The 27,242-nt window shown below is 39.6% G+C and overlaps 2 protein-coding genes across 14 annotated transcripts in view; one reads left to right on the top strand and one right to left on the bottom strand.

Annotated features, from left to right (window-relative positions):
- The window catches only part of JMJD1C (jumonji domain containing 1C), a 317,595-nt gene extending 307,046 nt beyond the window's left edge, over positions 1-10,549 (top strand). For 10 of the 11 annotated variants that reach the window (XM_025285105.3, XM_006054761.4, XM_006054759.4 and 7 more), the window contains 2 exons: positions 9,270-9,401; positions 9,646-10,549. In XM_025285105.3, coding sequence (XP_025140890.3) covers positions 9,270-9,401; positions 9,646-9,735 — 222 coding nt within the window. In that variant the 3' untranslated portion in view covers positions 9,736-10,549. Of the gene's footprint in view, positions 1-6,998; positions 7,318-9,269; positions 9,402-9,645 lie in introns of those variants that run through there. The other variant, XM_044942164.2, reaches the window with a different exon arrangement.
- Positions 10,550-21,524: 10,975 nt separating this feature from the next.
- NRBF2 (nuclear receptor binding factor 2) overlaps positions 21,525-27,242 on the bottom strand; it is a 29,637-nt gene continuing 23,919 nt past the window's right edge. For 2 of the 3 annotated variants that reach the window (XM_006054764.4, XM_006054765.4), the window contains 2 exons: positions 24,382-24,422; positions 21,525-23,046 (listed from right to left, as the gene is read on the bottom strand). In XM_006054764.4, coding sequence (XP_006054826.1) covers positions 22,336-23,046; positions 24,382-24,422 — 752 coding nt within the window. In that variant the 3' untranslated portion in view covers positions 21,525-22,335. Of the gene's footprint in view, positions 23,047-24,381; positions 24,423-24,936; positions 25,259-27,242 lie in introns of those variants that run through there. The other variant, XM_044942163.2, reaches the window with a different exon arrangement.

Below are 27,242 nucleotides of genomic sequence, written 5' to 3'. Positions count from 1 at the left end.
TCTGACAACACAAAACAGGTTCCCTTGAAAATCCTTATTCACATACTCAGTTTATCCAAAATTCATTTCCTTTAAAATCAAACTGGACAGTGCATTTTTTTAAGGTATAATTTATATATAGTATATGTACTCTTTTTTACTATACAGTTCTGTGAATTTTCACATCTGTGTAATTAGGTAATAAAGAACATTGCCATCGCTTCAAAAAATTCTCTCCGCCTACTTCTTCCCCAACTTTTTAAAAGTTTTTTTATTGGAGTGTAGTTGATTTATAATGTTAATTTCGGGTAAACGGCAAAGTGAATCAGTTATATATATATCCACTCTTTTTTACATTCTTTTCTCATGTGGGTCATTATAGAGTATTGAGTAGAGTTTCCTGTGCTATACAGTAGATCCTTACTACCTGTTTCATATGTAGTAGTGTGTATATGGAGAAGGCACTGGCGACCCGCTCCAGCGCTCTTGCCTGGAAAACCCCACGCACAGAAGAGCCTGGTAGGCTGCAGTCCATGGGGTCGTGAAGAGTCAGACACGACTGAGCGACTTCACTTTCACTTTTCACTTTCCTGCATTGGAGAAGGAAATGGCAACCCACTCCAGTGTTCTTGCCTGGAGAATCCCGGGGACGGGGGAGCCTGGTGGGCTGCCGTCTATGGGGTTGCACAGAGTCGGACACGACTGAGGCGACTTAGCAGCAGCAGTGTGTATATATCGACCATAGTTTCCCAATTTACCCCTTCTCTTCCCCTTGGTAACCATAAGTTTTCTGCCTCTGCAACTCTATTTCTTTTTTGTATATAAGTTTATTTGTACCATTTTCTTAGATTACACATAAAAGTGATAACAATATTTGTGTTTCTCTTAACATCACCCAGTATGATAATCTCTAGGTCCACCCATGTTACTGCAAGTTTTTTTGTTTGTTTGTTTTGTTTTTATGGCTGAGTAATATTCCTATGGGGTTGCACAGAGTCGGACACGACTGAAGTGACTTAGCAGCAGCAGCAGCAGCAGCAGCAGTATTCCACTATACATGCGTGCCGCATCTTTACCCATTCCTCTGTCAGTGGACATCTAGGTGGTCTCCATGTCCTGGCTGTTGTAGATGGTGCTGCAACTGAGGCACATGTCTCTCTTCAGATCATGGTTTTCTTTGGATATATGCACAGGAGTGGGATTGCTGGGTCACATGATAGTTCTATTTTCAGTTTTTTAAGGAATGTCCATACTAGCCCAGTTTACATTCCCATCAACAGTATAAGAGTGTTCCTTTTCTCCACATCCTCTCCAGCCTTTGCTTGTAGATTTTTTTGATTGTGGCCATCCTGACCAGTGTGAGGTGGTACCTCATTGTAGTTTTGATTGCATTTCTCTAGTAATTAGTGATGTTGAGCTTTTTTTCATGTGCCTTTTGGCCATCTGTATATCTTTGGAGAAATGTCTGTTTACGTCAATCCCCAAATGGTGATTGGCCATTTCTTTTTCATTATTGGGCTGCGGCGTGAGCTGTTTGTGTACTTTGGAGATTAATCCCTTGTCAGTCGCTTTGTTTGCAAATATTTTCTCCAGTCCTCAGGGTTCTCTTTTTGTTTTGTTAATGATTTCCTTTGCTGTGCAAAAGCTTTTAAGTTTAATGAGGTCCCATTCATTTTTATTTTCATTACTGTAGGAGGTAAATAGAAGATCTTGCTGTGATTTATGTCAGAGAGTGGTCTGCCTATGTTTTCCTCTTAAGAGTTTTATAGTATCCAGCCTTACATTTAGGTCTTTAATCCATTTTGTGCTTAATTTTGTGTATGGTGTTTGGGAGGGTTCTGGTTTCATTTGTTTACATATAACTGTCCAGTTTTCCCAGTACCACTCATTGAATTCTTGCCTTTGTCATAGATTAGGTGACCATGGGGGTGTGGGCTTATCTCTGGACTTTCTTTCATGTTCCACTTATCTCTCCCCCACTTTTAGTCACTCTTCTCCTACCTGACATTCCTATAACCACTTACCTATTTTCTTTCCCTGTAGCCCTGCCTTTATAAGAATGTCATATGATTGGAATCATGTAATATGTAGCCTTTGAGTGTGACTTTTCTTAGTCAATATAATGTCTTAGAGTTTCATCCATGTTGTTGTATCAGTTCAGTTCAGTCGCTCAGTCGTGACCGACTCTTTGCAACCCCATGAATCGCAGCACACCAGGCCTCCCTGTCCATCACCAACTCCCGGAGTTCACTCAGACTCACATCCATCGAGTCAGTGATGCCATCCAGCCATCTCATCCTCTGTCGTCCCCTTCTCCTCCTGCCCCCAATCCCTCCCAGCATCAGAGTCTTTTCCAATGAGTCAACTCTTCACATGAGGTGGCCAAAGTACTGGAGTTTCAGCTTTAGCATCATTCCTTCCAAAGAAATCCCAGGGCTGATCTCCTTTACAATGGACTGGTTGGATCTCCTCTCAGTCCAAGGGACTCTTGAGAGTCTTCTCCAACACCACAGGTCAAAAGCATCAATTCTTTGGCGCTTGGCCTTCTTCACAGTCCAACTCTCACATCCATACATGACCGCTGGAAAAACCATAGCCTTGACTAGACGGACCTTTGTTGGCAAAGTAATGTCTCTGCTTTTGAATATGCTGTCTAGGTTGGTCATAACTTTCCTTCCAAGGAGTAAGCGTCTTTTAATTTCATGGCTGCAGTCACCATCTACAGTGATTTTGGAGCCCAAAAAAATAAAGTCTGACACTGTTTCCACATCTATTTCCCATGAAGTGATTGGACCAGATGCCATGATCTTCGTTTTCTGAATGTTGAGCTTTAAGCCAACTTTTTCACTCTCCTCTTTCACTTTCATCAAGAGGCTTTTGAGTTCCTCTTTACTTTCTGCCATAAGGGTGGTGTCATCTGCATATCTGAGGTTATTGATATTTCTCCCGGCAGTCTTGATTCCAGCTTGTGCTTCTTCCAGCCCAGCGTTTCTCATGATGTACTCTGCATATAAGTTAAATACGCAGGGTGACAATATGCAGCCTTGGCGAACTCCCTTTTCCTGTTTGGAACCAGTCTGTATCAGTAGTTGCTTCTTTTTATTACTGGGTAGTTTTTCATTGCTTACATGTGTCACTTGGTTTTGTAATCCGTTCACCAATTGAACATTTGTGTTATTTTCAGTTTGGATTAGTAACAAAGGCACTATAAGCCACATTCACCTAAGGGTTTTTGTATGAACATAGATTTTCATTTCAGTTGGGTAAATACCAACCTGGTCACAGGATAAGTGTATGATTTACTTGATAAGATACTGCGAATCTGGTGGTTATACCATTTTCCATTCCCCAAAGCAGTACATGTGAGTTCCATTTCCTCTGTTTACTGGCAGTTTTGTTTTTAAGCATCTGAATGTATGCATTGTTATCTCATTATGGCTTTAATTTACATTTTCTTAATATCTAAATAAGTTGAACATCTTTTTATGTGCTTACTTGCCATCTGTAAATCTGTTCTGGTAAATGTGTGTTTAAATATTTGTCCAGTTTTTTCAAAATGCATAAACTGGAATATATTAAAATTAAAAGTTTCTGTTCATGAAAAAGCACTATTAAGAGAGTGAAAATGTAATCCAAAGAGTAGGAGAAGTGTTTGCAGTGCGTTCATATATACATTTTTGTAATTGGGTTCTTTTTCCTTACTGTGTTGGGGGTGTCTACCTGCTCTGCTTAAGAGTCCTATATCTGATATGTGCTTTTTAGTTTTTACATATCTTCTCCCAATCTGTGGCTTACTTATCCTTCCACTTTCTTAATAGTGTCTTCCAAAGAGTGCTTTTTGATGAAGTTCAACTGATCAGCTTTTTTCTTTATTTATACTTTTATTGTATCTGCAGAATTTTTGGCTAGGTCAAGATCAAAAAAACTGTCTCTTAAATTTTCTTCTAGAAGTTTTATAGTTGTTAGTCTTACGTTTAGGTCTGTTATCTACTTTTTAGTTAATATTTGTGCATAGTGCTTGTGAACTGAGGTTGTTTTTTCATGTGGACATTCAGTTCAGTACTGTTTAGGAAAAAGTGAAAGTTGCTCAGTTGTGTCCAACTCTTTGCGACCCCATGGACTTAGTCCATGGAATTCTCCAGGCCAGAACATTGGAGTGAGGAGCCTTTCCCTTCTCCAGGGGATCTTCCCAACCCAGGGATCAAACCCAGGTCTCCCACATTGCAGGCGGATTCTTTACCAGCTGAGCCACAGGGAAGCCCAAGAATACTGGAGTGGGAAGCCTATCCGTTCTCCAGCAGATATTCCCTACCCAGGAACCAAACTGGGGTCTCCTGCATCACAGGTGGATCCTTTACCAACTGAGCTAGGGAGGCCCAGCTATTTTTAAATCTTTTTTCTTTTGAAAATGTAATACATCCATCCAATTTTAAAAAATTCAAACAGTACACAAGGGTTGATGGTGAAAATTAAGTCTTTTTCTCACCTTTGCCCTCAGTTCCTCTACCCTAGAGGCATTCATTAGCAGAGAACCATAGAGAGTCCATGAGTGTAAATGTCTCTCTACTGCTTGTACTTTCTTGAGGGGGAGAGAGGGAAGAGAATAGTCTTTTTTTCCTCAAAATATTGGGGAAATAATCCTGTTTAAAGTTCAGAAGTCACTGTGCTTTAGCATCTCTGTGCACTGGTATCTGATCTGTATATACACACACACTCCTATTTAAGATGCTATGCTTAAATAGACTGAAGCAGCATCTGTGACCTAAACTGGCAAATTCTATTTTGAGCTCTGCCACTAAATTGTTGAGTGTTCCAAAATAAAAACTTATCTACTGCATAATTTGGCATAAAATTGCAAGCATTTCTACCTTCCTTCCTTGACAGGGTGTGATAATGACAGTGCACTTATTTGCACTCTGTTGCAAGGGTGTTGGCCATGACTCACAAGTGGTGGTAATGTGGTTTTTACAGAGAATTAAAAGGAAGTACAAACTCCATTCACAGTGTAACTTGGACTTAAGATGCATGATTATTTACATTTTATGTAGTCCTTAGAACTGAGTCCTGAAAACTTTTCATTGATGGCTTCAACACTTCCACCAAACCACAGATAGCTCTTAAAAATAATCCCAGAGCTTAAGTCAGTGCTTCTCACACTATAGCATACACCAGAATTCCTGGAGCGCTTGATATAACACATAATGCTAGACCTTAAGCCCAGAGTGGGTCTGAGGAAGAACCTGAAATTCTACATTTCTAACAAGTTCCCAGGTGACTCTGGTGTTATTGTCCGGGAACCATGCTTTAAGAACTGCACATTAGAAAGCCCTGGCAAACCCAAGGCATCTATCAATCAGGAAACTTTGAACCAAATGATAGCACATGAATTGACAGTCCAGCGGTGCTAGGGAAGAATCAACATACTTTTCTTTGTCAGCAGTGAACACTTTGAAAGACCTGGGGCTAGGGGAGGGAGGGCCGCAGGTGGCTCAGCAGGGGCGTTCAGATGTGTATCTTGGCAAGCTGAGGGAAAGTGTCATAGCAGCCCTCCTTATATTCTAAGAACTACTCTAGAATTGCAGGCTTAAAAATCTTCTGTTGGCAAACATGGCTGAGTCTGTGGAACCCCTGTGTTTGTATATCCTTGGACAAAGCAGATAGATGCTGACCTCCAGGATTTACTTTGTCTCAGCTCTAGTATCCTGAGGTTTAGAGTAGCTATTAGTTCTAAACAGCAACAGTTTTTTTGTTTTCTAAATTAACACAGAATCTTTACTGGTAATGTTTTCCGTAATTGCTTAATTGATTTGTGTTTGGTCATTCACAGTAAGTTAATAATATTCCTAAGTTGTAAATTATCTGCATTCTTATGACTAAAAGGACGTAGACAAAAGTCAGTGTTAAGATAATAACCTCCCCACCATGAAAACAAAAGTTACCTTTTCTAAACATTACCTACTTATGATTACAACTGATCCTTGAAGGCAAGTATGAATTAAGACAATCTACTAAGGAAGTGAAATGTAAAATGACCCACAAGATGGCCCAGAAAGGGATAAGTGGGGTGGGAAGTTCACGTATGTTCTGCTTTAAAACTAAACCTTGCCTCTTCAAACTAACCCTGAAGTCTTTAAGCAATTTATAAATATCAATTTGAGGTCATCAGGAAACAGTCATCATCTAAGAGTGCTTTTAAAACCATAAACTGGCTAAGACCAACAGAACCAACTTTTTCAGAGCTCCAGAATCTACTTCAGAACTTAACATTGGCCAGGGGCCTGCTTAATGAAGAAAGGGGTATGTGGTTTTTGGTCTTGAAGGAAATCTCTATAACACCTTAGATAACCTAACACAGACATCAATGACCAGACCCAAAAACAACAGTCTTTTGCAAAAGTAGTTTGGAAAGATCATAAAACAAATAGATGACTACAACCCATGTCAGTCAACGCATCACACTCCGGCAGGGGTAGAATCTGATTGTAGCTACTGCATTATAATGTTTAGATGCCCAGTTTTCAACCAGAATTCCCGAGCCTACACAGAAACAGTAAAGGATGGCCCCTTCCCAGGGGCAACTAGCTCAACAGAGGAAGGCCAGACATCAGGCTGACTTGTCATAGACCTCAAGTCTGTTATCTTAAATATGCTCAAAGGGCTAAAGGACTATGAAAAGGGGGGTGGGGGGGTGGGGACGGCGAATGATGTATGAACAAAATTAAAATATTGATGAAGAGAAGTTATTTTTTTTTTTAAAGATTCATATGCTAAAAATTAAAGGCTTGAACTTCAGAAAAACTGACTGTACTCCCCACAGCTTGTTCAGGTGAATGTAAGATGGGACAGGGCATTTGGAGACTGTGTATGTTGGCATGACTGAGTTACTGCAGGATTGTAAAGCATCTCTGCTACACAAGAGATCACGGGAGCTGGGTTCCTGTTGACTTGCCATTTAGTGGCTGATTTATCTTGGAACAGGCGCTGATCTCTTGTCCATACTTTCCTGCTCTGTGAAATAGAGCATCTGTTCTACAGACACATAATGAGGACCCACTGGGACTGTAGAGCGATGCTGACAGTGTGAGACATCCACTGTGCGTCTCCAGAGGGACCAAGAACCTAATGCTTACATGAAGAAAATGTTTAATAATATGTGCTATCAAGTTACCAGTAGAGGCACGGTGCTTGAGTTAAAGAATAAAGACATCTGCAGCTGTTCAGGTGGTCATTACGCCCAGAGGAGAAATTCCAGCCCCTTCGGAATTTCATCACTCTTATCAGATTTTTTCCACAGTCTCTATTTCCCACTTACTATCTCCCCCTTCACAGTTCTCTCAATTAAATTTATTTTCATATTTTTAAAAATGAGAATAAATGTAAATGCTTAGTTTTTCAGTTATTTCTCCTTTCCCAGGAAAGGAGTTATGATATCTTTTAACATCACTGGAGTTACAGCATAGAAATAATCCAGATTGGATAAGCTTGATCCTTTCTCTGTCGAGCGGTTCTAAAGAAATTGTAAAGTGCAGAGTCAGTTTGTACATGCTGAACAAATAACAGATGATATTGACTGGCTTCTTGGGAAACCACTTAGTCAAGAGAAAAAGAACTAGTAGAAAAACGGTTGTATCGATAACACAAGAGACTCAAGGATATCTTTAATTGGTTGATTTGAAAGAAAGGCACAAAAAAAATCCTAGGAGAGTTCTAAAACTGTGTGGTCAGAAGATCTTTCTGGAACTAGTTTTCATCACAGTTCAGTTCCATTGCTCAGTCGTGTCCGACTCTTTGCGACCCCATGAATCGCAGCACGCCAGGCCTCCCTGTCCATCACCAACTCCCGGAGTTCACTCAAACTCACGTCCGTCGAGTCGGTGATGCCATCCAGCCATCCCATCCTCTGTCGTCCCCTTCTCCTCTTGCCCCCAATCCCTCCCAGCATCAGAGTCTTTTCCAATGAGTCAACTCTTCGCATGAGGTGGCCAAAGTACTCGAGTTTCAGCTTTAGCGTCATTCCTTCCAAAGAAATCCCAGGGCTGATCTCCTTGCAGTCCAGGGGACTCTCAAGAGTCTTCTCCAACACCACAGTTCAAAAGCATCAATTCTTCAGTGCTCAGCCTTCTTCACAGTCCAACTGTCACATCCATATATGACCACTGGAAAAACTATAACCTTGACTAAACGGACCTTTGTTGGCAAAGTAATGTCTCTGCTTTTCAATAGCTATCTAGGTTGGTCATAACTTTGCTTAAATAATCAAACTTAAGTTTTACACCAGAGAGTAGATTAAAGAAACGAAACTTAACAATGAATTGACCAAATGCTGAAAGTCAAAGGAGCAACATCAGACATCCAGATTGACTGCACTGATTGGGAAAACATACCTTTCATACAGCGGGTTTGTTTTTAAGTTCCAGTAAAACTTTATGGACACTGAAATTCAAATTTCATATAATTTTCATGTCACAATTTTTTTCCCCCCAATCATTTAAAAGTGTAAAAACCATTCTCAGCTTACTTGCCATACACCAGGTGGTAGACCAGATTTGGCCTGCTGGACACAGTTTGCCTGTCTCTGATCTAAATAATCTCATTTGTTATTACTACTACTTCTATATTAACAGTAATAGTGTAGGAGTACTTACATATAACTTAGCTACACTCTTCAACTAAGGATAACTGTAAAATGATTAGTGCTTTCCTAGTTAGCAATTATCATACTTTCAAAAACGATTTTCCCAATAAAATATTTAAACATATTTATCTAATAAAAGATTAGATATATATGATAAAATTATAAAATATATTTAGTAGGCTTATTTAAATTTTAATTTGATAATTCCCAATTTATAGGACTCTGTTAGTCGCTCAGTCATGTCTGACTCTGCGACCCCATGGACTGTAGCCCGCCAGGCACCTCTGCCCATGGGATTCTCCAGGCAAGAATACTGGAGTGGGCTGCCATTCCCTTCTCCACAGCAGTTTGTTTTTGTTCTTAATTAACACACGAAAATCTACCTTGACAAAATTGATAATTAGGATCCAATTATCAGCCTTTCTGAAGGATTCCTGGAAAAGTTCTGTTTCTTGCATCATTTAAAAATATTCTATTTATATGAAGTCGCGTTACATGAAACTTTTCAGTGATAAACTTTCTCATAAAGTGTGGTGTTCCACTTTGAAATGCATTTGATGTTTTGGAGAAAATAAGTTCTTTGGTGAATTGTCTCTTGTTAAGAGACCACTTTGCCCACCTCCTAAAACTTCTATTTTACTCTGTTGGGGAATAGGTACAGAATTTTCACAGCTGTATTCAGGTAACTGAAGACTTTGTGTCTCCAGAACATCTCGTACAGTCATTTCATTTAACACAAGAACTGAGACTTTTGAAGGAAGAAATCAATTATGATGATAAACTACAGGTAAGAGATGAGTTTTCTAACTACTTCCTGTTCTGCAGGCTTTTAATATTCAGAATTATGATACATGCATAACAGCTTAGGCTGTCATTGCCTGGTTTGTCACAGTACAATACCAACCAAACCAGTATTTAATTGTGTGACTCATTTTAACTTTGGCTTAAGTTTGTTGTAAAAGTCTTGTCGCAATTTTCATTTGTTAATTTATCTCCTGCTGAAGTGATTAGAAATACGACATCTCTTTCAGGTTAAAAATATCTTGTATCATGCAGTCAAGGAAATGGTGAGAGCTTTGAAGATACATGAAGATGAAGTAGAGGCTATGGAAGAAAATTAGATGTGGTCCAGTTTAGTGTTTTTAGACCATTGAGCTGGAATTACTTCCTCTTAGGCTATGATATGTATGTACACTGACTTAAGTGTCACGAAACCATCAGTGCCAAGAAATTCTCGCCGTAGTCATTACTTGTTACTGACACCACAGCAGTATAGCGTAAGTCACAGCTCCTGTGATTCAATATTAAAACAAGCTAAATTTTAAAAGCAGCAATTCGTAGCTGTTTTTGTATTATAGTGTATATGATGTTTGTGAAAATGCCAGATTTAAAATGATGTATTTATTTTTGGAAAAAAAATACAAAATTCTATGCTATATTGTTGATCCAGTGTAAATGTGACCTTGTACAGTTTACTAAAATAACTGATATTTTTCACTACATTGAGACAGTTACTGTGAGAATAGGACACAAACACCAGCTATTGCCTGCATTTGGGAAATTGCTGAATCGCACAGCATACATGTCATAATCAGAAAATTACTGCCAAATAATTGTAAAATTTGTAAAATATAAAGTATATAAAGTAGATACTACAGACACTTCAATATTTTGTTGAAGCTATTGACTGTACAATTAAACATTTTCAAAAGGTGTAATTTATTTAAAATTGTCTCATTTTGGTAAAATTTATGTGAACTTTTAAAGCTAAATATTAAACTTAATATGCTATGTAAATATATACATATATACATTTAATGATGTATTTTTTTAAAACATTGGCTTGCTTTTATTTGTTAAAGTGCAAGTGTTACATATGGCTTTGTAAAGTTGAGAGGGGTTTTACATTTTCCATTAAAAGGACTTTATCAAAAATGGGCTAGTGTAAGTGTTCTCCCTCCTGCTATCTGTATTCTGGGGGCTTCCTCATCAAGGCAACTTACTTACCAGCATTTTCTTGCGGTACAGTGTCCTTCTTTTAAGCTTGTTTTAGGCCATCACAGGTAAGTGCCTCGAGTTTCTTGTCCTGTGGCCCAGCTGATAAATACAGAAAACTCCAACATGTTATTTGTGAACAAATTTATTTCACAGAGGAACTCATACATTTTATAAGTCATAATTATGAGATTATACAATTTCAAGTAAGTGTGTTTCACTGCAGAGATACTTGCTAATATACAGTTGGGGTGTGAGGAGACAGGGAGGCAGGCAGGGAAGAGCCTGAAGTCACTCAACCTGGATTAAATATGAGTTCTGTTACTTATTATGCAACCTTGGTAGCTGCATTAATTTGGAGTCTTGGCTTTAATAGCTGATGTCGATTATCAGTTGGTTGCTTGAAGCTCATAATCCTAACCTTTTGAGTTTTACTGAAAAAAATGCAGCCCTCCACTGACACCTGCAGGATGTTGAAGGCATGACCTTTTCTTAGCTGAAAGCACATCATTTAAAATGAAAAAAACAGTAACCTAAGTTACGACCTTGTAGATAACTTGCTAGTTTTTATTCTGTTGCTCATGTCCACCGTTTTAGGCTGTGTAACCCTCTGCTCCAGGAAAGTTTCAGCCAGGATGTGAGCAGTTATATTTCACATTAATACTCTACCTGGCACAGGGGTTAATGGCATGGATGATAACTGCAGGGCCAGTGGTTTAAAGATGGGGATAAGGCAGCTGATGACTACAGCCTTTATAAGTTTATTATATTTTAATACCATTTTTCAAAAAGTGCCTCAACTCCTTAAATGGTACCTTTTGCTTAATGTTTTCATATAGTCCATCAGATTTAATTTAGATGTGAAATTAATTTCAAGTCCAAGACACTAATTCTAGAGTAGACTATTCCTGCTGGCCCCCTAAAGTCAGCCGGGAGCCCAGTCTTTGGTGAGTTTCTTCCAAAAGGTTTTTGCTTCTCTTGCTATTGCTTGAGCCACTTGTAAACCAAACTACAACCCCTACACAAAAGCTGAACCTGATCAAGCCTGGCAGTGAAGTCGGGGACATACTAACTTGCCTTCTAGCCCCTTTCCTGGACACATTAGCTGAGACATCAAACATACTTTGAACAATGACTTAGAAAATCAGTAAACTCATCTTCTAAAGGAGCAGAGGGGTTGGAGCTGCTTCTAGGACTGCCATTTTAAGAGGTGAATATCACAAATCCCCATGGAAGATAGAGTTCAATGGACACCTTCCAGGGTGCGTCACAGGCAAGGGAGAGTAGTCTCCTCCCCTATTCTGTGGTTAACACCTGGAGACACTGATCGCGTGAGGTGCTTTTCTTAATCAGCTGAAACTTTAGCCAGCCTAAGGTGTCCAGTGGTTCCTTTGGAAATTAGTAACCGTATATAGCATATATGGGAACTTTTCACCAAAATTTTCTAATAAATATAACATTATTTCAGAAACAAATGTTGAACAAAACTTTGTTAGCAAACTTTTTCCAGATGGAAAGGGAAAAAGCCAGCCTACAACATTTCCACCTTACAACCTTTTACTAAAGGAGACAGAATCCCATTATAGCCAATTCCTAAAAATCATAGCACCATGCAAAAAGTGCCATAAAAACCATGGGACTTAAGTGGGGGGGGGGTGGGATAGAATGTGGGCATAACATTCACCACCTTTATCAGAACTACATTTTTTAAAGGCAGTACTGGTTTTACATGTGTTAAATGTTTAAGAGATAGATTAACACTGCAGGTATGGCACTCTACCTTGAAGACCGGAGGCTGGCTTTGGAAGCGGGCATCAGAAGGGTTGCAGCTCGTGATGGAGATGCTGTCAAGTGGTAGGAGGTTAGCTGAAACTAGAGGAGACGTTTTAGCGCCAGATGGAGACGGGCATGGCTCAATGCCATGGTGACAGTTCAGGTGCCACCCTCTTCAGTATGGTTTTCCTGCAGTCAGAATTCCCACTTAAGCAAACATTATGTTCAAATTGTTCCCTATATATTAATCATGCTTGGGTAAATCGGCATTTTTGAAACAGCTAAAGTGACTGTACAACAAAAGATGATTTGAATCAAAGCTTTCAAAATCCAGTGAAGCTACAGAATTTCAGAAACAAATTCTAGGACTAATATTAAAAAAGCTGAAACATCTGTTAATGGGTTATCATGTGACTTGGTCACCCTGTCACACATCCTCCCTGAGGAGAAATTAAGTCGCAATGGTAAGCCCACTTAAATTGAGCCTGGTGACATATGGTTATGTGTTCTAAAAAAAAATGTACAAGCTCCAGAAATTACAATCTAGAGTCAGGGATCCATCCTGGTTAGTGGATCTCTGAGGCACTGCGTAGGATCACATATGGCACTTGAGTTAGGGAGTCCATATTTTGGTCTTGGCATTCCATTCACATCTTTTCAACCAATTATCAGTTCCATTACTGTCTAAACTCTGGGGGAAAGGGTTTAATTAAAAGGTAAGACAGGGATGAACACTAAGTCATCCTGAAATTACTCTCTTTTTAAACCCACAGGAATTAAAAAGTTGCATCATCTGTATTTTCCTGATTTATCAAGATACTTGAGTACCAACCAGTATAAAGGACTGAGGGTAAAAGGGGATGGCCACTGTTGGTTTACTTCCCACAAGTCTTTCTTTTGTATTATTCTGCTTCACAGAGCATAGATCATGTGTTATATAAAAACTGGTATTATGTTAGTTGGGAAAAACCAAACAGTATGTAATCGTAAATATTTCTAGTAGCTTTATAAGCCCACAAATAGATTTACAGTTTACTAGATTTTACTATTACTGAGCTTTGTTCCCTGATGACTCAGCCGGCAGAGATTCTACCTGCAGTGCAGGTAGGTGACTGGTTCGATTCCTAGGTCTGGGAAATCCCCTGGAGAGCATGGCAACCCACTCTAGTTTTCTTGCCTGGAGAATCCCCATGGACAGAGGAGCTCAGTGGGCTGTGGTCCAAAGGGTAGCAAAGTCAGACACAACCGTGCAACCGAACACAACCATGGAAAGGCAATGCTGTTTTTTGAGCTGGGCTGAAAAATTACACCAAAGTCCAAGTCCCTGTCCTGAACTGTGATCCTATTCATTCTTTTGCCAGTTTTGCGCCAAATGAGTCTATGTTTTAAAATTTTTTAATTCAAGTACTGTATTCAACCTGAAAGACCAAAGCAAATGTCCTTCTAGAATTTACCACAAGACTCAAAGTATTGGTTATTTAAATAAAGTTGGTCTGTGACCCTATTACTGTCTCCACACAACTTTTAGTTTTTATTCGCCCTGAAACTAAAGAATTTTGCAGCCGTGATTAGCATTATTTCAGATACCTGGGCCCTTCCCCGAACACAGGCATTTTCTCTTAAGAACAGGGAAATAATATGATCTGAAGCTAATAAAAAAACCTGTTGGTAGCAACGGAGGCCCTGGGACTTCGTAATACTCTCAGTACCAAGACTTATTTGGAGAATCAACTTCCCGGAAGATAGGCCTGAAAGTCATCTCGCTCCTCAAATCTCTACAGCCTCCCTTTCCTAACCTCTGTCAAAACTGTCATTTACCTCTGGAAACCCCTGATGAGGTCATTAAGTATCTAAACTGTTCTGTATCCTTTTTCTCCCTGGACTTGTTGGCCTTCAAGACAATCTCACTTGTATCTTGAGTCCACCTCTCATCCTTCTGCCATACTGAGAAAACACCACCTCTTTTTACCCCCCAATTTAGTGTCTACCACACAAAGGACCTTAACAACTGGCCCCAGCTTACCAGGACCCTTTTGGCTACCGAGCAAATCCTAGCCTTGAAAACATAACCCAAGTATTTTCCATTCCTCAAGACCAGCACCTGACCCTGGCCCCTCACTCCTAGGAAATGGGCGAGGACAATCCGTATGAGCTGCCCAATATTTCCTCATGTCTTGCCATGACCTCATTCTGACCAAGATTACTCAGTTCCTCCTCATTTCCTACTGTATGCCTTTGTTCTTGACCTAGGAAGCCATCTCATCTGACCACATCACTACTTTCATGAAGGCAATATTTATAATTCTATAGTACTAGTGGACGGTGGTATTCACTAAATATCTGGTGCCTGTATTCATATTGCACACCTTTAACTCTTCTGGCTTATTCATAAATGCAAAACCATTCTTCACAGAATGATTTACTAGACACCAACTAATGATTTTGTGTTCATCTGCAACCCACTACACACTCCCAAGGGAACAAGAATCAAAGTTTCTCACCATCCACTAGATGGCACCGTTGGTCAGCAGTGACTTAGGACAGGCTTCCAGCTGGGACAAGATGGACAAATCCTGGGAGACACTTGCCACTCATTCTGGCAGAGATCTTCAATTAGGATACACTAGGATTATGACAAAACATGATAAAGATTACTGTCTAGAATGATTCAGTAAATAATAATAGATATTGTTATCATCACAGGTGTCACGTCTTTTCAAATAGGTTGTAAATACACCCTGTAGCAGACTGCTTCACTCTGGTGTGTGTGCATCTTTTGAAACAACCTTCAATCACAACTCCTCAAAGACGAAAAAGGAAACCACAGAAAGTGGACATTACGATTTCTATAAGTGATTTTAAGGAGGAGCTCAGCTTTCAATGGGTGGTCTCCAACTTCTTGGAGAACAGTAGCTGGGGTGCAGTGGGAGAGTATATGCCTGAGAGAAACCTGAATGGCCAGGCCGCTGGGCCATGGTAGGAAAATTACAACAACCCAAGCACGGCCCAGGAAAAGCGGCACAGGACTGCTAGTCTAGACTCTTCTCTTGGCTCTGCTGCCAATCTGGTATACAAGTTTATGTAACTCCTTCAGGGCCTCAATTTCTTTTAGAAAATAGGTCTTAAAGATTCTAAAAATTTTAACATCACATAAAAAATGGTTCCAGTCAAAGCAATCTTAAGAAAAAAGAACAAAGCCAAAAGGTATCATGCTCCCTGACTTCTGAACTACACTGCAAAACTACAGTAATTGAAATGGTAGAGTACAGCACAAAAACAGAAATGCAACAAAATAGCCCAGAAACCAACTCATAAACACACACGGCCAACTAAGCTCCTCAGTAAGTGCTGCTGGGAAAACTGGACAGTTCAATGTAAAAGGATGAAATTAGAACATTCCCTAACATAAAAGTAAACTCAAAAGGGATCAGATCAGATCAGTCGCTCAGTCGTGTCCGACTCTTTGCGACCCCATGAATCGCAGCACACCAGGCCTCCCTGTCCATCACCAACTCCCGGAGTTCACTCAGACTCACGTCCATTGAGTCAGTGATGCCATCCAGCCATCTCATCCTCTGTCGTCCCCTTCTCCTCTTGCCCCCAATCCCTCCCAGCATCAGAGTCTTTTCCAATGAGTCAACTCTTCGCATGAGGTGGCCAAAGTACTCGAGTTTCAGCTTTAGCATCATTCCTTCCAAAGAAATCCCAGGGCTGATCTCCTTCAGAATGGACTGGTTGGATCTCCTTGCAGTCCAGGGGACTCTCAAGAGTCTTCTCCAACACCACAGTTCAAAAGCATCAATTCTTCGGCGCTCAGCCTTCTTCACAGTCCAACTCTCACATCCATACATGACCACAGGAAAAACCATAGCCTTGACTAGACGGACTTTGTTGGCAAAGTAATGTCTCTGCTTTTGAATATGCTATCTAGGTTGGTCATAACTTTCCTTCCAAGGAGTAAGCATCTTTTAATTTCATGGCTGCAGTCACCATCTGTAGTGATTTTGGAGCCCAGAAAAATAAAGTCTGCCACTGTTTCCGCTGTTTCCCCATCTATTTCCCATGAAGTGATGGGACCAGAGGCCATGATCTTCATTTTCTGAATGTTGAGCTTTAAGCCAACTTTTTCACTCTCCACTTTCATCAAGTCGCTTTTTAGTTCCTCTTCACTTTCTGCCATAAGAGTGGTGTCATCTGCATGTCTGAGGTTATTGATATTTCTCCCGGCAATCTTGATTCCAGCTTGTGTTTCTTCCAGTCCAGTGTTTCTCATGATGTACTCTGCATATAAGTTAAATAAACAGGGTGACAATATACAGCCTTGACGAACTCCTTTTCCTATTTGGAACCAGTCTGTTGTTCCATGTCCAGTTCTAACTGTTGCTTCCTGACCTGCATACAAACTTCTCAAGACACAGATCAGGTGGTCTGGTGCTCCCATCTCTCAGAATTTTCCACAGTTGATTGTGATCCACACAGTCAAAGGCTTTGGCATAGTCAATAAAGCAGAAATAGATGTTTTTCTGGAACTCTCTTGCTTTTTCCATGATCCAGCGGATGTTGGCAATTTGATCTCTGGTTCCTCTGCCTTTTCTAAAACCAGCTTGAATATCAGGAAGCTTACGGTTCACATATTGCTGAAGCCTGGCTTAGAGAATTTTGAGCATTACTTTACTAGCGTGTGAGATGAGTGCAACTGGTGCGGTAGTTTGAGCATTCTTTGGCATTGCCTTTCTTTGGGATTGGAATGAAAACTGACCTTTTCCAGTCCTGTGGCCACTGCTGAGTTTTCCAAATTTGCTGGCATATTGAGTGCAGCACTTTCACAGCATCATCTTTCAGGATTTGGAATAGCTCAACTGGAATTCCATCACCTCCACTAGCTTTGTTCATAGTGATGCTTTCTAAGGCCCACCTGACTTCACATTCCAGGATGTCTGGCTCTAGGTCAGTGATCAAACCATCGTGACTATCTGGGTCGTGAAAATCTTTTTTGTACAGTTCTTCTGTGTATTCTTGCCATCTCTTCTTAGTATCTTCTGCTTCTGTTAGGTCCATACCATTTCTGTCCTTATTCGAGCCCATCTTTGCATGAAATGTTCCTTTGGTATCTCTGATTTTCTTGAAGAGATCCCTAGTCTTTCCCATTCTGTTGTTTGTTTTCCTCTATTTCTTTGCATTGATAGCTGAAGAAGGCTTATCTCTTCTTGCTGTTCTTTGGAACTCTGCATTCAGATGCTTATATCTTTCCTTTTTTCCTTTGCTTTTCACTTCTCTTCTTTTCACAGCTATTTGTAAGGCCTCCCCAGACAGCCATTTTGCTCTTTTGCATTTCTTTTCCATGGGGATGGTCTTGATCCCTGTCTCCTGTACAATGTCTCGAACCTCATTCCATAGTTCATCAGGCAGTCTATCAGATCTAGTCCCTTGATAAAAGACCTTAATGTTTAGACCAGAAATCGTAAAACTTTTAGAAGAAAACAGGCAGAACACTCTTCAGTATAAATCACTTTTTTAAAAAAATCTGTCTCCTCAGGAAAAGGAAACAAAGGCAAAAGTAAACAAGTGAGACCAAATTAAACAAAAGTTCTTGTCCAGCAAAGAAAACCACTGACACAGACAAACCTACTGAATAGGAGAAAATACTTGTGTTATGACTAATATAGGTTAGTATCTGAACTATATAAACAGCTCATTAATTAAATGTGGACAGTAAATTTAAAAAGACATTTTTCCAAAGAAGACAGATGGCCAACAGACACATGAAAAGATGCTCAACATTGCTAGTCAGAGAAATGCACATCAAAACCACGAGATATGACCTCAGACCTGTCAGTATGGCTGTAAAATGTAATATTACTTGGCCAGAAGAAAGAAGAAAAATTCTTCCATTTGCATTAATACGGATGGACCAGTAGGGTATTATGCTTAGTGAAATACATCAGAAGGACAAACCCTGTATATTATCACCTTAAAAGATGATTATAAAACAGACTCACAGATAATAGAAGACAAACTACTTACTGGGACATGGAAGTGTGGAGGGCCAAGACTGGGATATGGGGCTAAGAGGTACAAAGTACTGTGAATAAACAAGCTGCAAGGATATATTGAACAGGGAATACAGCTGAAATTTTAATTTTAAATGGAGTAAAATTTATAAAAATAACAAATCACTATATGTACACCTGAAACTAATACTGTAAATCCCAACTACAATTTTTTAAAAAGTGTTAAAAGCAGAAAGCGCTTTAATGTTTTGAATTAACTTATCTAGAGACAAAATATTTTCATTATTTCAATAACCTTCTGTTAAGAGACTAGGGATAGACAATAGCTTCAAGAATGATTTTGAAAAGTATCTTATTTCCTCATAAGCATGGTTTCTGAATTCAGTATGGATTTACCTGTGGTTACCATGACATTATACCAAGACTGTTACTACATACTCACTTTAAATGTTTTTGTTGACATTCTGTGAAAAGCTAAGAGTAAGAATTTAGGACTGCTTTCTAATGCCCAGATAGTTATCTGGGTTCAAAAGCAGAGGCCACCACTGAGTAAGGAAGGACAAGTCTACTCCACTTCCAGTACATGCATAATTCATTTTCATTTAGTGGAAGAAAGCTTTCCTTTAAGGGCCTTAAGCTACACAGAGAGGAAAGAGCACCTACAAACCCCGGCTAGGAGATGGGCCACGTGCCTTGTGGAATAGTGTTTTAAGCACCCACGCTGATAGCTCAGTTGGTAAAGAATCTGCCTGCAATGCAGGAGACCCTGGTTTGATTCCTGGGTTGGGAAGATCTCCTGGAGAAGGGAAAGGCTACCCACTCCAGTATTCTGGCCTGGAGAATTCCATGGACTATGTAGTCCATGGGGTAGCAAAGAGTCAGACACCCCTGAGCGACTTTCACTCACTCCATGGAGGCACTGTTAGGTTGCTACGAATGTACCAAGTCGTCTGGTCAAAAGGCATATACTGGGTTGGCCAAAAAATTCCTTCGGTTTTAAAGTATAAATAAAAGACACGTTTTTTGTTTTCACCAAGAACTTTATTGAACAGTGTTAATCACCATTTTGTTCCACTACTTCTGCCAATGTTCAGGCAACTTCATAATCCCATCTTCCCAATACTTTATCCTTTTAAGCAAAGCAAACTGTTCCAGGTACCTTAACAGTCTTCCAGGGAATTGACATTTTTTTCCATTAAGAGAATTTTGTAAAGACCCAAATACTGGAAATCCGAAGGTGCAGTGTCTGGTGAGTACAGCGGATGAATCGGAACTTCCCAGTCAAGCTGTCACAGTTTTGCCTGATCATCAAAGAAACGTGATCGTGCACTATCCTGATGGCAGATGATGCAGTCTGTTCAGTAATTCCAGACACTATTTGTCGAGTGCTACTTTCCCTTGGTCTAACTGGGAGCAGTATGCATGTTGGAATTGTTTGGTTGTCCAGAGGAGCTCATAATAGAGGACTCCCTTCCAATCCCACCATATCTACATCACTTCTTTAGATGAAGACTGGCCTGAATTAAGTGTGGTTGGTGGTGGTTCATTTCACTTGCCCCATGATCTCTTCTGTTTTACCTCACGGTACAGTATCCACTTTTCATCGCCTGTCACATTGCCCATTTCTGTTCTAAAAATGAATGTTTTCATTACATTTAAGTAGAGAATCGTGAGAAGTACGGTCAAGGTTTTTTTTGCTTAACTTATGTAGAACTCAAACATCAAAGGGAATAACATAATCAAACTGGTGCAGCTGATTTTCAAATTTGAGTTGGGTATTTTGAAATATGTTGGCTATTTCCTGCATGGTGTAATGGTGATTGTTCTCAATGTCTCGATTTGATTGCTATCAACTTCCAACTGTCTATCCGACTGTGGAGAATCCTTCAGCAAGAAATCGCCAACTTCACAAACCTCTTTTGACACATTCCATCAGTCAGAACACCTCCATACACTGCACAAATCTTTTTCTGTATTTCAGTTGCATTTTTCTCTTTTGAAATAAAGCATAATATGTTGAAAATATTTTCTTCCATTCTCTTATTAAAATTGCTACACAAAAATTCACCAATTTTGTTAACTTTTTAAAATACCAGAACCAGCTCACGGAAAAACATGAATGAACCTTTTGGCCAACCCAATACATTCTACTGATAGACTCAAATACAAAACCTAAAAACAAGATGAAACAGGAGTACTAAAACGTGAATAAATGCTTCAAAGACAATGGAAAAGTAACGTTCGTCTATTTAACATGTAAGTTAGTGGAAATGCACAGAACAGGGTCTTGTGGAATACATGTCAAACTGCTGACCAGGGAAGGGAGATGGTAGAGGAAGAAAGGGAGGGTGTCTTATGAAGTGTTCACGTCAAAACATAACATCTCATTTTTAAAAGTAAAATAGATAGGCTATAACAGTGTCATTATTGGCACAATCTTTCAAATCTCAACTTTTATAAGGATGGTTAGGCAAGCAAAGTATTCCGAGTCTACGATACTACAACACTGAGATGGACGATCAACAGAGAATAGAACTCTTATCCTATTTTAAGAAGCTAAGTTTATTTTTGGTTTCATCTGCACCAAGATGAGACACAGGAAAAAAGGGACTTCTGCATGGTCACGTCATCTCCTCGGCCTTCTGCTGGTTTCATCACTAGACATGTGAGCCCAACCCTATCCCCTCAGCCCAGTTGTCCCCATTCCCTCAGGAGATGCCGTTCATCCGTATTTTTGCCTCTCTCCCAAGATAAACCAAGTGTATGCCTTAAACACACCCAGTGGCTTATACCCTCATGTTTCACTTACACCTTCCTCTTCTCCCCACTCCTGGAACATCACTGGACTCTGCAGAGAGGAGAGGATCCAAGTAGCACTTCGCTACCTCTGCTCTGCGCTGGAGCATGGCTGCCTCCAGCCTGAACACTATCCCTGCGTGCCAGCCCACGAAGGCTGGGTACACAGAGGCTCAGTGACTTCCTTGTTCTCTTCCACCATAGCTGTAGAGGTAGCTGACTACAAAACATGAAGAAAATCTCTAACGTATCAAAGTAATTGACAGAATGTCTTCAAATTCATGTTCAAAATTTCCAACACAGAAGATGAACAAAACTTGCTTTTAACAAAGGTATAAAATACAATTACTTTATTGATTTATTACAATCAAATACTGCCGACTAGCATTACTTCCACTCATGCATCATTAAAAACAAAAGGATATTTCCTCGATATTTTCAAATGATGCATTACACAATAAACAAAAAAAGTTAGAACTTAAAATGCACCCTGATTAATAATGTAAACTGGTAATTAAAAAAAAAAAAGCATAACTAATAATTTGGTTCCTTTCTTCATAAATGGAAATTTAAATATTTCTCCTGATAGTCTTGAGGTTATCATTATGTTACGAGTAGTGCAAAGTGTGGCACACAGTTTCTTCTAGAAAGGTGTGTCTTACACACCTCATTAGACAAAGGAAATGTGCATAACAAGATGCATACAGTCAATGCATGATAGAAAGCATGTTTCAAATACAAGGCAGCCCCTCAGGCAACCATATTATTTAGGTTTTGCATTATCATTTATGGCATTACAGATTAATTACACATAACATAGTTTTATAAATTTTAACCCTGAAGATAAAAATAATTGTTGCTTGAAAAAAATTATTCCAGGTAGCCATTTGGTTTGTATCAGGAGAGAGTGAACCTCCAACAGTTTCGTATCTGCCAAGTCTGGAATCATTAACGAGTCAGTACATCAGACGCGCGACACGCTCCGCAGTGGCTGTGCCAAGTCCTGTCAACGCCTCTTCTCTGCAGTGTGCCTGGCGCAGCATCTCCGGGACTACCCTTGCACGCGGCTTTCCCTTTTTCATTTTTGCTGGATTATCTGTATTACCATATTATTTCCTCTCTTTACCTCTTCTATGGCCTTCCATTTTAATTATTCATAAATCCTTTCAGAAAATCCTCCGAGAGCTCCATGAGGGGAAGTTCTGGAGATGGGAAATCCAAGGGAGGAAGATTGGGTATTGGAATATCCTTGGCTTTCCCAGTGTTTGAAGCAAACTTCTGCCAGGTTGAAGAGGCTGTTGCAGTTTCTGAATGTGGTGGCAAGCTCCATAACTCTGACTTTTCTACAAAATCAGCATCTACATCAAGCTCCTTTTCTATTGGGCCTTTTAGAAGTCTCGCCTTTTCTGCCTTTAGCTGTTTATTCTCTCTCCGTAATCTTTCATTCTCAGCCACAAGGAATTCCACATGCCTCTTCAAATCTGCAATTTTGGTGGCCTGCTCCTCTATAATTGTTTTATCATCTTTTGGGGCTTTGCTTCCAATGCATGGCTCTGTTGGCTCCCTCTTCTGCTGAAGTAAAAACAGTAGTGTGTCTGGATCCCTGTCAAAGACCCCTTGAATTTCAGGCAAGTGTTTCTCTGTGGAAGGGCTGTACTTCTGAGAGAGCAGGGGCCTCTGGCTGGCTGCATCCTCAGCGGAGGGTCTGTGAGATGCCTGGAGCTGGGCGGCTGCGTCCTTGTCTGCGCTCTGCTGGGCTTGCAGTCTCTCCTCCCGCTTTGCCCTCTTCCATCTCTCCTGGATGAGGAGGAGCTGTTTCATGTGGCTATCCCTTTGCAGTTCCAGTGATAAGTGAGCCTATTACACAGAAAGAAAGGTATAATTCAACATTTTTTAAAAGTCTCTTGAGTAATATCCAGTAAATGGTATTCTAGTATTTTCCTTTCTGAATAAGCCAGTATCACTTGAATTTTTAAAATTTATACTATGTTTGCAATTCCATAGAACGCCAAACATTTTCCAAAATAATAGAGTCTTTCTAGGTAAGCTACCATCTTTATTCATAAACAAAACACTGTTCAAGAAGTCAGAGTAAGTCCTATTCCAATTCCAAATCAACACACTGAATCGTACCTTTTTTGAATGTGCCTCAGCCCTCTGCAATGCTATTTGTACTCAGCTTAAAATCAGAAAATTTCCAGTTTGGACTCCTACAACTAGCTAAAGTCTTTCTATCAACAAGGGTTCAATGCATTGTCCGTATCACATTGTTAACACAAGCAGTTCTGGACAGTCAAAAGGAAGTACACAGAATGGATCACAGCTTCTACAGAATTGGTATTTTTCCCCTGTCACTGAGATCCCCTCAGATCTCCTTAAGTCAATTAAAGATTTACCAAATAACTTCTCTGTATCTGCCACTTTTATTATCAGGAAATCACCTTTGGTTGAAGATTTAGCTTTGTATAAAGGCATTTTAAAACCCTAGGCAGGCCCTCCACAAACACAGAAGACAATGTAAAGCCACTGGTGAAATAAAAGCGCCAGAACCGCTTAGGAGTTCAGGAAAAGACAGGTTTGGATTTAAATGATCTTTGACAAGCAAAGGAAAGGCCAACTGGTTTCCCCTTGGCCAGGCCAGCTTGCTTACTGTGAGCTAAATATCAGAAAAGGCATTCTGATAGAGTGCCTTTTAGAGGGGTCTCTAAAAGACACACATGGCAATCCAAGGTCTATGAGAAAACCCTAGGAAAAAAAGGACAAGCAGTTTCTGCATGCCATCAGCAGCAATTTAGTTTTAATTTTTATTTTATATTGGAGTATAGTTGACTTACAAAGCTGTACTAGTCTCAGGTGTACAGTAAAGTGAATCAGTTACAAATATACATATATCTACTCTTCTAGATTCTTTTCCCAGACGGGTCATTATAATAGAGTATTGAGTAGAGGTCCCTGTGCTATGAAGTAGGTCTTTGTTGATTATGTATTTTATATATAGTAGTATGTGTATGTCAATTCATTTAGTTTTAATTTCCTTTCTGAAAAACTAATCTCTTCCCCAATTTACGTATTTTTGACTGTAGTGTTTTGGGAGGAGCCATGTTTCCCTTCAAGAACTTTATTTTATACACAATTCAAGTCTCCACAAGAAAACCTTTCTAACCCTTGTTGGAAATATTAAAAGTGTCTTACCTGCTCAGACTGTGTTAGCTTCATGGCTTCAGAAAGATATGCTGGTTTAAAAAAAAAAAAAAAAAGGCACATTAATATATGTCATCATTTTGTTATTAAAAGATCAAAGTACGAGTTTTAATACTCTTCCTATGACAAAGAGAACTAGTCTTAGAAGCAATTCTGCTACACAGTTATCCTATTCCTGAAAAGGATTTTTTAAAAAAGGATTCTTAACTTCCCCAAAAAGGAGATCAGTGGTAATCAAATGGAGATATCCCATACTTCACCTGGAGGAGCTGGTTCTTTTAAATCACTGCAGATTTCACAGTTAAGGAAGTAAAGATGACATAATCAGAAAAACAATTAAGGAAGATTAAAATTATATAAAAACCTATCAAAATCCTATTATGCTCATAGAAATATCAAGATATTGACTATCAATTACTTTTTACCCACATGAATACCTAGACCATCATTTTTGCCTCCTACAAAACCATTTTATTGAATTGTTTCTAAGTTATATCATCAGCCTACTATGAATTTGGTAGTTAAAAGTCCGAAGAACTCACTGACCTTTATAATAAGCAGCTGCAGGCAGTATTATGAAGTTTATGAAAATGAGCTAACTGCTGGAAACCATGGAGCCATGCTTCCCTTCAAGAGCTCATGATGCATTTGTGAACTATAGTCCCAGCCCTTTCCCATTTTATTTTTCTGTGGAGTTTATATTTTGTTGTATTCCTCTGAAAGCCCTTTTATAGCTTGTCTGGAACAAGATGGAGTATAAATGACAAGTATTATTAGCAACAGTAAAAATAACAAGTAGTAACGGGCTTCCCTGGTGGCTCAGAGGTTAAAGCATCTACCTGGAATGAGGGAGACCTGGGTTCGATCCCTGGGTCTGGAAGATCCCCTGGAGAAGGAAATGGCAACCCACTCCAGTACTCTTGCCTGGAGGGAGGAGCCTGGTAGGCTACAGTCCATGGGGTCGCAAAGAGTCAGACACGAGTGAGCAACTTCACTTTCACTTTTCACTTTTAGTATTAGTAACAAGTTGTGTCCAATTAATCCTCATTTTTTATCTCTTCCTCACTATAAACTTTTTGGCATCTCTCACACATTAAGCTCCTTCTTGCCTTTTTGCTGACACTGCAGGCACTGCTTTCTGTCTACTCTTAATCCAAATATTTTAATGATTTTCTAAGTTCGTGACTTGGAACTACTGTCTGCCAGGTTCTATCACAGTCTTTAAGACAGACTAACTGGGTGCTCCCTCTCCATCAGAAAACAGAGTTGGTTATACAGCCTTTGTTCCACTCATATTAAATTTTTTTTCCTCAACCTTCTTTTACTCCTATATTAAGTCTGTATAACTGCATACAGACCATTTCTTTTCCTGTTCTTCATGTTTAAGTCTGTTGAGACATTCTATTTCTTACTGTGAAAGTGTGGATAAATTTCCCTAGACATCCCTCCCATTCCCTCTGCATACATCTATCTCCCTGTATGAACTACAGTTTGCTTTACATTCAGTTTCTTAACAAATGAAAGTTTCACAAAACTATGCTTAACCCAAATGGAATACCTCCCTCTGTAGACTCCTGAAACTATAACATGACAGAAGACACCCAAGGACACTGAGTTCCCAAGAGCAGAGAACTCAGCAAGAGTCACACTGTCATTTAAAAGATTTACCCAATGTCATTTTAAAATCTGAGCCTTTAAAAGTTACTTTAAAAGAAAAAAAAAAATTATTAAAAAAAATTTTAATTTAATTGGAGGATAATGACAATATTGTGGTGGTGGTTTTTAATCTGTTTGCATGTAGTGAATTTGCTCCACAGCCACAACAGGAACGAGTGCCCACCATGACAAAAATGTCAGTAGAGAATACTCATCTCAGAAAATCTAACAATGTGGTTAAACTCCTTCCTTCAATCATGATACAAGGCTAATATTTAAATTAAATACTAAGCAGATGATGAGGAAAAGGAATTAAGAATATCTGAAGAATCTATTACTTTTTAATAACATCTACTACTATTCTATCATGAATCTGTTGAGCTGCCACAGCCTATCTGCACAGCAGATTGTACAGCCTCTCTGCACACACACAGCACTGACTCTACACACACAGCACTGACTCTACACACACATAACACTGACTCTACACACACATAACACTGACTCTACACACACAGCACTGACTCTACACACACACAGCACTGACTCTACACACACATAACACTGACTCTACACACACAGCACTGACTCTACACACACATAACACTGACTCTACACACACATAACACTGACTCTGCACACACAGCACTGACTCTACACACACATAACACTGACTCTACACACACATAACACTGACTCTACACACACAGCACTGACTCTACACACACATAACACTGACTCTGCACACACAGCACTGACTCTGCACACACATAACACTGACTCTACACACACATAACACTGACTCTACACACACAGCACTGACTCTACACACACATAACACTGACTCTACACACACATAACACTGACTCTACACACACATAACACTGACTCTACACACACATAACACGGACTCTACACACACATAACACGGACTCTACACACACATAACACTGACTCTACACACACATAACACTGACTCTACACACACATAACACTGACTCTACACACACATAACACTGATTCTACACACACAGCACTGACTCTACACACACATAACACTGACTCTACACACACAGCACTGACTCTACACACACATAACACTGACTCTACACACACATAACACTGACTCTGCACACACAGCACTGACTCTACACACACATAACACTGACTCTACACACACAGCACTGACTCTACAC

Source organism: Bubalus bubalis, chromosome 4 (genome assembly GCF_019923935.1).
Source record: "Bubalus bubalis isolate 160015118507 breed Murrah chromosome 4, NDDB_SH_1, whole genome shotgun sequence".
Taxonomy (NCBI): Eukaryota; Metazoa; Chordata; class Mammalia; order Artiodactyla; family Bovidae; genus Bubalus; species Bubalus bubalis.
This window is presented reverse-complemented; position numbering and strand designations above follow the sequence as displayed.